Source organism: Mycteria americana, chromosome 18, assembly GCF_035582795.1.
Source record: "Mycteria americana isolate JAX WOST 10 ecotype Jacksonville Zoo and Gardens chromosome 18, USCA_MyAme_1.0, whole genome shotgun sequence".
Classification (NCBI taxonomy): Eukaryota; Metazoa; Chordata; class Aves; order Ciconiiformes; family Ciconiidae; genus Mycteria; species Mycteria americana.
In genome coordinates, this window is record NC_134382.1 from 8,787,292 (window position 1) to 8,799,362 (window position 12,071).

The following is a 12,071-nucleotide window of genomic DNA, read 5'->3' on the forward strand; positions in this document are numbered from 1 at the left end:
TGTAGAACTGCTTTAGTATTATTCCTATGATACAATAACATATCCACATAGCAATAAACTCCAATTCTAAATAGATACTTACTCATGCCTCACATATACCCAAATACACAAATCTAAGTTTTTGAAAAAAATATCAGACACATAAGTCCCCGATTGTTCCAACTGAATTTAAAACGAAGATGCTACTAAAGTAAAACTGTAGAATTTTGGCCTGTAAGAGAAAAAACCTTTCAAAATAAACGGGAAAGCTGCAGTACAAAATCGGCAGTTTCTCTTGTCTGATATTTTTTTTTAAAGCTACAAGCTCTTTACGGAGCTTTGCAACGGGGATGGATACTTTAACCAGCATCTCTTGATAAAACTCCTCCATAGCCTGCATCTGTCCACTGTACAAACCCGAACAGTGAAAATACAACTAGCTGAAAGGAAACACTCACATATTGTTTTGATTTTTTTTTAGGTGAACATGGGAAAAAGTGTTTCGTTTCTTCATTCAGTGAGGGAAGGCACGTTCCAATATGATTTACTGTGTTTCCTACCACCACCTCCCAAATGTTTTCATCCATCTACTGACCTGAAAAATCAATCAGCCATACGCAGCTCTATCTGTGAGACTGCAGGCAACCCCAGCCATAGGCAGAGATTCCTTCCTCTGTAATGGTTCCACCTCAAATACACTTCTCCTGATGTCTACATCAATATCTACGTCTGCTTCCTTCTTAACAGAAGTGCCTCAGAGGGACAAGACCTTGATATCAAGGTATATGCTGAATGCAACACATTTTTCATTAATGCTTCCCTGCCTGCAGCAATAGCACAGCTCACGTGGATACCCAGCCAGAGGCTCAGCTGCAGAGTACTCGGTAGCGTAACACCATCCCACCGCATGGAAATGAACTGGAGGTCAGAGAAGAAACCAAATATCTTCGTATTGGTCAATTGTATGAGGTTTAACAAGGCCAAGTGCAAGGTCCCGCACTTGGGCCACAGCAACCCCATGCAACGCTACAGGCTTGGGGGAGAGTGGCTGGAAAGCTGCCTGGTGGAAAAGGACCTGGGGGTGTTGGTTGACAGTCACCTGAATATGAGCCAGCAGTGTGCCCAGGTGGCCAAGAAAGCCAATGGCATCCTGGCTTGTATCAGAAATAGCGTGGCCAGCAGGACCAGGGCAGTGATCGTGCCCCTGTACTGGGCACTGGTGAGGCCGCACCTCGAATGCTGTGTTCAGTGCTGGGCCCCTCACTCCCAGAGAGACATTGAGGGGCTGGAGCGAGTCCAGAGAAGGGCAACGGAGCTGGGGAAGGGTCTGGAGCACAAGGCTGATGGGGAGCGGCTGAGGGCCCTGGGGTTGTTCAGCCTGGAGAAAAGGAGGCTGAGGGGAGACCTCATCGCTCTCTACAACGGCCTGAAAGGAGGCTGTAGAGAGGTGGGGTCGGTCTCTTCTCCCAGGTCACAAGTGATAGGACGAGAGGAAATGGCCTCAAGTTGCACCAGGGGAGGTTTAGACTGGATATTAGGAAATTTTACTTCACGGAAAGGGTTGTCAAGCATTGGAACAGGCTGCCCAGAGAAGTGGTTGAGTCCCCATCCCTGGAGGTATCTAAAAGCCGTTTGGATGAGGTGTTTAGGGACATGGTGCAGTGGTGGGCTTGGCAGTGCTAGGTTTACGGTTGGACTCTATGATCTTAAAGGGCTTTTCCAACCTATACGATTCTATGGTTCTGTATTAGTTTGAGTGAACACCTGGAAAGCCCAGAAGGCAGGGCTGTCTCACAAGGAATGTTTTCTTCCCAAATATCCTTACTCAGGGACACCTTCTGAAACAAAGAAGGGTAAAGGAAGGGACGAAATCCCAATAATAAGGACTCTCAAAAGTGACTGAAAAAAAAACTTTTAACCTAAGTTACCACCAGTTTCAAGCAGGATTACCGCTTGCTCTAGCCTGTCCTGCTACACGAGCCAGCTGAGATTTAAAAGTCTACTTGAGACATTTAAGTTTTTAACTGCTGAGAAAGGACAAGTGGCCTTAGCTTTAGCAGCTTTTTAAAGCCAGCATACTACCACCACACAAAACTTTCAGTAAGAAAAATCATAACCCAACCTTCAGCTCAGATTTCCCCATTATAAAACCATCAAAATGCAAATTGGCCATCAAGAGCTCATCTGGAATCTGCTGGTCTCAGCCACCCAATGCAACTGTTCTTGGCATCGGATGCATGGCTTCTTTTGTACTCTCCTGCAGTTTGATATTGTTCTTGGCATTGACACCTTCCGGAGAAAGTTGGTCTATGCACTCCTTATCTCAAATCTCATGCAGTGTAAATAACAGCCTCCAGCTGCTCAGTAATTCCTTGATGATAGATCCAGAAGAGAAAGGCACACCAAACATACCACGATCTCTGTCCTTGCAGAAATCATTTGCCAAAACAAATCCCATATTTGCATTTTCTCTTTCACAGAGTAGCGACGGTATCCTCTCCAGGCTCTACGTAGCTGAGGACAGGCCATTCTACCATCGCGACTTCAACCCTCGCCTTCAACTGCACCCACACAAGGCCCTCCCTGTGAAAAGGCAGAATATCCTCTGTGCTGTTACTCTGTGTGTCCGTGCAGATGTTATTTATCAAAGCAGGATGGGGAGGACATTGCCCTTTACAGAAATATGCAAAGCACAATCTCTGAGCTGGGAAGATTACAGGTTAAGTGAACAAACAAAAATGGCAGAGAAGAATGGGTAGGATCAGGCTGAATTTAGAATGAAATCCAGAAGTCTCCTCTACAGATAAAACAGAAATTAAATCTTGTTTGCTCCAGTAAACCGAGCAGATATGACCGGGACACACGCAAGGGATAAATAAGTTAAATGAGGAAGCACTATTTTCAGAGTCAGTCTTTGGATTATGGCCAGACTTTGATGAATTGCAGCCTCAGAAAGACATTTTCTTCCTTTTGCAAAACAGAGTGGTCTTCTGTGAGTGCTGCTGAGACAGCAAACAGTTTCTCCTGTGCCTGTACAGCATCCAGTACAACAGGGTCCTGGTCCCTGACTGGACTCCCCGGTACTACAGCAATACAAGTAGCATACTGCAGGAATTATATGTTCTGTTACCTGCAGGGAACGGGTAGGTTCCTGCCGTTCCCTGACCCTCTGCCCTTTCCAAGGGACTCCCCTCCCCAGCGCTCTCCTCTCCCCTTCACCCCAAGAACGGGTCTGTGTGTGAGGATGCCTGATATGAGCAACAGTCCCAAGCTGCAGGGAATTTTAAAACCAAGGTTTCAGCTAAGCTCAGAAGATTGTACCAGCTCCAAGTCTTTTACTGTAAACCCTGATCCTTGTATTGATACGGTTGAATTGCTTTGGCTTCTCCAGATGAAGCTGAAGTTGATCAACTACATCTCAAGTGCAGGTATGCAGGAACACAGACAGGACGAGAGCCCGCGCTGTCTGATGGATTCTGGCTGTGTCCTCATTTCTGGCGTGAACTATTGCTGTAAACTGTTTTATCCCATGCTGGATAAAACCCATAGTTTTGGGATCACAGGTCTCAGACCTGTCTGAGATTTCATGTTCTAATCGGGCTCTGTGAAGGAAAATCCCTAGCGTACCTCAGAAGTGCACTGGCAACAGGAACCCAAGCTCCATTCCCTGGGAGGAAGGAAAACACAGAAGAGAGAATACAGAGTTTGGGAGTTTGTCTTTGCCCTAGAAGCAAAACCAGAAAAAACTCCAGTACCTAACTGGGGCTGGTTGCCTGCTGCTTCTAGATTACCATATAACCTTGGAGATGAGAAGCTTTCAGATCCTCAGTGTCTGGTTGTTCCTGCAGAGCTTGGCAGATTACTGATTAATTAGTGGAAAAAAATGAGCAAGTTGCAGCTCTAATATACCACTTAATGCCTCTTATTTATAGAAACTGAGGGAGTTTTTAGCCACCCTTGCTGCTGCAGATGGGTCACTTCCATCATGCAGAATTCCTTCAGTTTGCTAAACAAAACAGGATAGTTAAGTACCATCACTGAAAGGGAGGAGATTTCTTGAAGTCAGTTCAGACTCCCATCCCACCCTCTCCTCTAGCTAGCGGGAAATCCCTGCTGACCTGATCTCACTCCGCAGTAACTCCTCTTTCTCTCTGCTCCCCACACAAACGCTTTACCGAACAGTTCAAATGCAAAGGCAGCCTACAGAGCACGCATCAACAACAGAAGAGCTTTTTTTTTTTGCCAGCACAGCACCCACAGCAGCTGGGCATTCAATCGCACAACGCTGCCTGCAACACGACCAGGCTTCTGCTTCGGCCGAGGTAGAGACCTGGCAGCAACATGCAGTTACAAGAATTAGATGACAGCGGGACCAATAACTAACGCTTTCTTCAGCCATCTTTCAAGTAGAAACTACGATAAACACAAGAAGAGACGGACCAGGGACCAGCCCGCGCGATACCTCTGAGCCTGACCGTTGAGAGTAGAAGGGAGTTTTGTTTCACCAACCTTTGCATTTGCACTTGTTTGCTCCCTCTGGAGTGGTGGTTCTCCGGCATCTGAGGTTTTTCGGCTGCAGGGGGTTGTTTCAGATCAGACAGTGACAATCCAGGAGCCTGGCTTTCCTCGTTGCTTTTCACCTGAATGCGCATCACCATCTTTAGATCCTGCAGAGAAGACGCGTGCGAACTCAAGATACACAAGGATATACGCAAGCTCCTAATCTTAGCGGATACCTGCAGATCTCCCTTGCATTTGGGCAGGGTTATGGGCCAGAAAAATGCTTTGTCAAAGAACAACAGATTCAGAAGTGCTCCAGAACAAATCTACAGTCCTGTCCAGCCAGCCTGCAGTAAAAGAGGTCCTTCTCCTTCCACACCGCCAAGAGGTAATAATTTGGATGCTATGTGACCCACGCTTGTCTTGGGTAGGTGAATCTCCAAAAAAAAACCAACCAGGAACACCACAGCCACCTCTAAAAAAACCCGCATGTGTTGCCATTATAATAGTTAGTGCAATTATAGTCTAACCACACCGCAAGTATTGTCATTTTTTTAGAGGTTTACTTTGTATAAGCTCACTCCCGATCGCCCCAGCAGGCAAGGGAGCTGCTTGTATGATTTACTCTTTGCAGATCCAGCAGGATCCAGAACGAGAACCCCAGCCCGTTCATCTGAGCCCACCCACTAAGCCACAAACTCTAAGAGTACACAGGAGTCTGAAACCTGAGGCCAGGACAGTTTCCCCATCAGGGAAGTGGAATGCAAATATGCACGTCATTACAAATATCATCCTTTTGAGCTTCAAAAGCAAGGGCTACACAAAGCAAGCACCAAGTGTGCAGAACTTACTGGGTTCCCGTTTGGTAGACTGTTCATGGTCCGGGTGAATCGGATCACGTGGCCGTCCCCGCGTCTTGCCGGCCAGGCTGGCATAGCATCTGGCAGTGAATTGGCATCTGGCAGCGGGGCTGGATGGGTGAAGAGCACATTAGCCTGTGGCCTCGGGCCGTCGTTACTGTACGAGTTCTGGCCCTGCAGCAGAGGGCCATCTGCCTGCTTCTGAACCCCCGAGACTTGTGATGCCAGCGGGTTCCCAACAGGACGATTCTCCTGATTGACTGGAAAAGCCTGCAAGGAAGAAAGGACAAGAGCAAACTCGAGGAACAAGCTCCGTTCCCTCCAGTCCAAAGCCCCGTGCTGAAAACCCACAGAAGCCCTGCAGAACTCTCCTCCCTGGGGTTTCCTGGGGGTAGCACACCTTCTGCCTCACCAGCTGCAACTGGCTGTGGGCCGGTGCCACGGGCTGCTCCTTCGGCACCTGCAGCTGCTGCTGCCCCTTCCCAGCTCCTCCTGCTTTGAAGCTTGGCATCTTCTGTAGAGCTTCCTTGAGCTGCCTGAACTCTTCCATCTGCGCCTGAGGGGATGAGAAGGGTGCAGAGAAACCTCACACAGTAACAGGGTTAAACAACTCCTTGCTGAGAACAGCCACTCCGTTATGGCCAGTTGTTCAGCACAGATATATATAAAAATCCTCTTTAGTAGTGTATTACATATATATTAAAAATATATACATATAGGCTGGAGATATTCCACAACCATTAATGACAAGCCCAAGCTAGTCTTCGGCTTTCCCTCCAGATTTCATGGATGTTCTGTACTCCCCCTTTGCCAAGTCTTGCATCTTATTTTATCGCACGCTCTTACCCTGACATCTTATTTTATCGCACGCTGACCCACGACACCGAGTCTTTGACCAAAGCTATTCAGTGCACGAGCCGCTGACAGAGCTCCCGCCCTTGCACAAGAATCGTATCCTGGGTCTGGTGAGGAGCGGCTCCCTCTCCTCCTGTGCCTCACACACACATTACCTTCAAGGTTGGCTTTTTTTTTTTTTTCTTCCTGTGGAGGCATTTCTCCATGGACGTGCTCATCTCGGCGGGGCTGACAATAATTGGCATAATCCTACTTGACAATTCAATTTACTTTGCGAGACAAATGAAAATTGATTCTCCGAGACTGTTAAGCAAATGCAACACTTCTCTCTACTGCAGCTTATTTCTTCCATCTCCAACCCTGAAAAGTAAGGCTTGAAAAAGCTACTCAGGAAGAGCTCCCCACTCTTGCCCCAGTTATTAATAGGAAAGCGAGGGGCGAGAGCTTTTCATATGCTTGCCAGGGTACCTGGAAATGGACCCATTAGGGGCTGAGCGCAGTAGGAAAGCTTCCAAGCAGCAAGGAAAGTTTAGCAGGAAATTCATTCCTGAGCAGGCTCTGCTGATTTCACTCCTTCCCCCTGAAATTTGACCTTAAAATTAACATTAAAACAAAACAAACAAACCAAAACCCAACAAAACAACTCAGCAAAGCTAACATAAAAGGAACGAGGAAAGGAAAAGGAAGCCAAGAACAGTTCATGGGGTGTAGCCCTAGCTGGCAGGAGACTGCTTCCAGTCAGAACAGCCTAGGTGAAAGCAAAACTTGTACCCAAAAGCCTGTCAAGGTGCTCAGCCCAGAGGGGAAGCAGCTTTAGAGCAGCCCAACGCACAGGCTCCCACACGCTGTTCGCACCCTGCGACAGCGAGCTGCGCGTACATCGCTCCATGCCTCCGTGCCTCGCTTTACCTGGCAGACCAACTGATGCGACAGCTACTGCAGGCTCCGTAAGCTGGCTAGGGCTTGCGAAACTTGGTCATCTTCCACGGATTCAAGCGTGTCGTCTAGAGCGCAAATTACTCCTCTAAACTTTCACCGAGATCAACAACAGGATACGCGGCGCAAATCGACGCTGCGATGAAGAGCTGCAGGGCTGCTACAGAAGCTGGGAGCCTTTGTGGGCGTCTGCTCTGACGCACGGCATCTCACCCCACCGAAGGCAAAGGCAACGCCATTCGCCTTCGTGCTACGAAACACTGATTAGACACTGAAAAGGACTGATCAGAAAAGCGAACAGAAAACTTTAAGATTTAACGCTAGGCTTATTGTCAAAAAGAGCCCAAGTATTTTCTATCAACCACCGCCACTTCCATAAGAGCCAGAAATAGCAGTCAGACAGATGGCTGGAGCACAACTTTGTTACACAACTGTCTAGTACATTTAGAGCAGGGAGGGGAGCCCCGTCTCCCACACCCAGGGCAAATCCTTTTACTCTTGCTCACTCTTAATTTTGGCAAGAAATGACAGTGAGCTATTTCTTGCAAACCACTTTTCCCGTTGGTCACGACACTGAGTCTTAACCTAAAGTTAAGACTGGCAGCGCAAAAGCTGCCACCACGTTTGCCAGTCTGCAAGCGCTTGACTTTGGAGCCTCAGCTATCTCTAGCCAAGTTTTTTTTTTTAACGCTGTTCAGAGTACGCACTACTTTGCACACTTGAACCGCCGATTGCTTTCTCTAACGCAGCACGGTTAGTTGAATAGCATTTTAAGGGTACTCTGCTGAAGAGTAATTCAGGACTGGTCCTACACGGCGTGCCAGATGCAAACGCACTCAGCATTGACCCAGCAAGACAAAAGCAGAAATACATAATGGCAAACAGAGGACCTTTGATCAACTGATACTGACCCAAGCTGTCGATGGCAGGGCCTCTATGACGGGAGCTGACTGGGTCTCAATGTTGCTTGAGAACAAGCTACAGAGCAGTGACATTGGCAGCTACTTGGAAAGTTTGGTCAGGAGGCCTAAAAATGAAGGCTGAGATGCATTTTGATAGCAGGAGGTGTGAATGTAGACTTGCTGGGGCACTGGAGAAGCTTGTAATTACGTGCTGTTTCAATTCCTGGTACAGGCTTGCTGGACCGACCCCTAAGGAGACTGGAAGCCCTTGTTTAGTTTCCAACAAGTAGACCGCAGGCAGCGTCACTGCAGAGAATCCTACCAGTCTGCCTTGGCCACATGGAAGAGGAGGGTAAAAATGCAGTTTGGTGGAAAGTCACGATTCTGGAGGCAGGCAAGTCAAATACACTGACGGTCCACCGGAGACCCCTCAAACCACATCTGACATGAGCCAAAGAGCTATCAAGTGACAGCTGCCTGCAATGTCAGTAAGCTGGGCTTCCTGCCTGGAGCAACCAGTTATCTGTGAAGTTTGCAGTGCCCTAGAGCCACTTAGTCCCTGCTATTTTGCAGGGCAGATCAGGCCAGAATTCAAGAACCATCTTGTAGAAGTCAAAACCCACTACCCCCCACCTCTCGTTCAAGTTCAGCATCCAGTTCAGGGGAAGAATCAGTTGCCAACAGCATCTAACCACAACTAGCTCCTTGCTTCTGGGCTTATCCTATAATCCAAAGGAGTGCTTGGCAGAAGGCTGTTAATTAACAGCAGAAAAGGCTAATTCAGACTGCGACGTGACTTTTAAAGTGTATTTACAAAGCTGCTTGTGTCTTGGCTCAGTACAAGAGCCTCAGACAGACGCTGTAGAGACACAAGGTCCCCCCACTTCTCCAGCATACCCTGCTTTCTCCCTTCTCCCAAGTCATCTGGGAGCTCCCAGCTTCAGCTGGGTGAGCAGAATTCTGTGAGGTCAGGACTTCCAGCATGCTGAAGAGGCTCACACCATCTCCATAGCATGAGCACAACACCGTATCAACAACACTTTTGGTTTTTCCCCTGCAGAAAAATGCTTTTCTGCCTCTCTAGTCTTAAGCCAACACCCCTTGCATGTCTGCCCCGGCCTCCAAAAGCATCACTCCTGCACTTTTACTACTGAACACTAACTTCTCTTTTTTTTTTTTTTACATAGCTCTTTCCAAATTTTGTATAGGTCTCCCTCTCTACGAAGGCTTCACAGGGAGATGCAGAAGGGGATCTTTTTCCCAGGGTTGTTGAGTGTCTATTTGCAGTCTCAGCAAGCAAGGCAAGGCACCTCTGCATCGCTGTTTCTCTCTGCAATTAATTTTATAGGCATAAACAGAGGCAATTCATCATCATTTAAGGTTGGAAGTATTTGAGACGTGGGTAAGTGACAGGAGGCATCCCAGGGTTGGGAATATGCTGGTTCACGTCCACTTGAACCACAGTGACTTGTGTAGCACACCTGTATTTTCAGCTACTGGGACAGATTCCAGGCTGGAGAATTTTACTTGTACAGAATGCACCTATACCACCAGCACCTACCAGCACTGTTTTAGGCAACTCACCACACTGGAATACAGTTGACAACTAGATTTATTACTTAGAGAATATTTGATGGTGCACCCAGACCCCAGTTAAAGATGGTCCCATGTGGCCAAACACCCCCTTGTTGATTACCTGGGCGCTAAGGAGCTGAGAGTGAACTTCCTGGTGGGCCTTCCGAAGAAGCTTGCTCTCTTCTCTGAGTTTAAAGACTGTATCTGCAAGAGAAGAAGAAAATTGCTTGAGCATGCTATTTTCACAAGTTGTCCTGGTTTCAGCTGAGATAGAGTTAATTTTCTTTACAGTGGCTGCTATGGGGCTGTGTTTTGGATTTGTGCTGAGAACAGTGTTGATAACCCAGGGATGTTTTAGTTGTTGCTGCACTGGTCAAGGACTTTCCAGCTTCCCCTGCTCTGCCGGGGGCACAAGGAGCTGGGAGGGGGCACAGCCAGGACAGCTGACCCCAACTGCCCACAGGGCTATTCCATACCATAGGGCGTCGTGCTCAGTATATAAAGCTGGGGAAGAAGAAGGAAGGGGGGGACGTTCGGAGCGATGGCGTTTGTCTTCCCAAGTCCCCGTTAGGCGTGCTGGAGCCCTGCTTTCCTGGAGATGGCTGAGCCCCTGCCTGCCCATGGGAAGGAGCGAAGGAATTCCTTGCTTTGCTTCGCTTGCGTGCATGGCTTTTGCTTTCCCTATTAAACTGTTTTTATCTCAACCCTCAAGTTTTCTTACTTTTGCTCTTCCGATTCTCTCCCCCATCCCACCGAGGGGGAGTGAGCGAGCGGCTGCGTGGGGCTGAGTTGCCGGCTGGGGCTAAACCACGACACAAGTGTAGTATCTCTCTTCCTTACCATAAACTCCTCTTGACCTCATAGATCTCTCCAAGCCCAGGAATCAGAGGAGCACTAGCCAAACACGGACAAACCTGAATCATCATTCCTTTCAGCACGCAGGAGTCCTGCCCATCCAAGGAGCTTTCTCCTCTCTGGAGTGTCTCTGCTAACTATTGCTATCAAGGTCAGGCTCTTGCTGGGCTTGCTATCAGAATAAGATATTTGTTTCTTCATTTCCCTTACCCATTACAGCTGAAAAAGAGGGAGAGCAGCAGTCACTGCCCCTACCTGTGGTAACTGGAAGGTTGAGAAACAACTACAAGAGAGGTCTGTCGGGTCTCCTGAACCCACAGCAGATCCAACAAGGAGGGTCCCTCCTACTGCACAGAGAAGCTGCCTCTTGAAAGGATGGTACAAACAAAAAACCCCACAACCCACTTACGGAAAGCAACCGCAGGACAACTTGGTCTTCAGGCAGATTTATTCCTATGCTGTTAGGTAGCAAGCTTGCGCCGTGCAGCCCCCAGGCTGGGCTCCTTTCAGGCTCTCGCCACTGAAGTACTTTGGAGCGTGCAAAGACACACAATGCACTTACGTTTCACTGCCTTGAATATAATTGTGTATCCTCCAGCAAAAAGAAAGACTGCGTCAAAAAACGTCAGCCTTATTTGGGATCCTGAAGCTCTCTTAAAATATCACTAGAACTGCACGCACTGGGATTTCTCTGCAAACATAGTTGCACCTGCCAGGACAAGGATGGAAGTTTTTTCCATAACAGCATGGTCACTTTGCTGAAAAGTAGGCTGAATCGCATGCAAGATTTCAGCTCAAGATTATAGGTATTTGTGATTACAGGGGTATAGCTTTTTTTTTTTTTATAACATTCATCCCTGGGACAGGACATTTTGCCATTGAGGCTGGGTGCTGTGTTCTTGCCTTGCGGTGAAGGTTAACATCCAACTGAGAAAAGGAGGCTCTGTCTTTCCTGCACCCAGAAGGAAATATGGCATTATGTCCTACGGGACTACAGCTAGAACAGCTTTAACTGAGTTACCTTGTGTACGCACAGTGCCGAAAGCCCACGCAGCTGTGGGTGTTGGCCTGGAGCAGTGAATAAGGGGTATGTTTTTAGGCAGCTAGTCCAGGCTAGATGACAGCTAGCACAAGACTGCTACTGCTAAGTCCTCTGACTACAATACAGACGTTCCCCCAAGCCTTCAAGAGAACCAAATGCATCTCAAGTGTGGGAGACATGTCCAAAAGAATCCTGCAGTTTCACTGAGCCAATACCTCAGCAACATCTAGGTCTTCAAAGCATATTCAGAAACTGGAAATCAAAACCTTCATGCCATTGTGTGTCCTTCCTCTACCACCAGCACGGCAGACATGAAATCCTGGTCCCAATGACCTCGTCAGGAGTTTTACCACTGGTGTCAATGGGAAGAAAATTTCCGCTGCAACTACAGGGTCCTTATCTCCAACAGAAGCTCAAAGATCAAAACCATCCCTCTGCCTTCAGAGCAGACTGTGCCAATGTGTGATGAGAAAAAAAAAAAAAGAGAGCGTACAGAATTAGCGTGGGGAAGCACAGCAGAGGACAGGCTGTGCTGGGGGTGTGAAATGCAGCATAAATAGACTGCGG

At 47.9% G+C, this 12,071-nt stretch overlaps 1 protein-coding gene and 1 long non-coding RNA gene across 9 annotated transcripts in view; one reads left to right on the forward strand and one right to left on the reverse strand.

Annotated features, from left to right (window-relative positions):
• The window catches only part of LOC142418681 (uncharacterized), a 53,252-nt gene that overhangs the window by 21,722 nt on the left and 19,459 nt on the right, over positions 1-12,071 (reverse strand). For 6 of the 7 annotated variants that reach the window (XM_075520860.1, XM_075520861.1, XM_075520859.1 and 3 more), the window contains exons 6-9: positions 9,729-9,811; positions 5,740-5,895; positions 5,331-5,609; positions 4,489-4,646 (exon numbers count right to left, since the gene is read on the reverse strand). In XM_075520860.1, coding sequence (XP_075376975.1) covers positions 4,489-4,646; positions 5,331-5,609; positions 5,740-5,895; positions 9,729-9,811 — 676 coding nt within the window. The remainder of the gene's footprint in view (positions 1-4,488; positions 4,647-5,330; positions 5,610-5,739; positions 5,896-9,728; positions 9,812-12,071) is intronic. The other variant, XM_075520856.1, reaches the window with a different exon arrangement.
• LOC142418686 (uncharacterized) overlaps positions 1-12,071 on the forward strand; it is a 49,793-nt gene that overhangs the window by 10,798 nt on the left and 26,924 nt on the right. The window contains exon 3 of one of the 2 annotated variants that reach the window (XR_012778369.1): positions 2,460-2,690. The exons of the other annotated variant lie outside the window; for it this stretch is intronic. This is a non-coding gene — a long non-coding RNA (uncharacterized LOC142418686). Of the gene's footprint in view, positions 1-2,459; positions 2,691-12,071 lie in introns of those variants that run through there. 2 annotated transcript variants of the gene reach the window in all.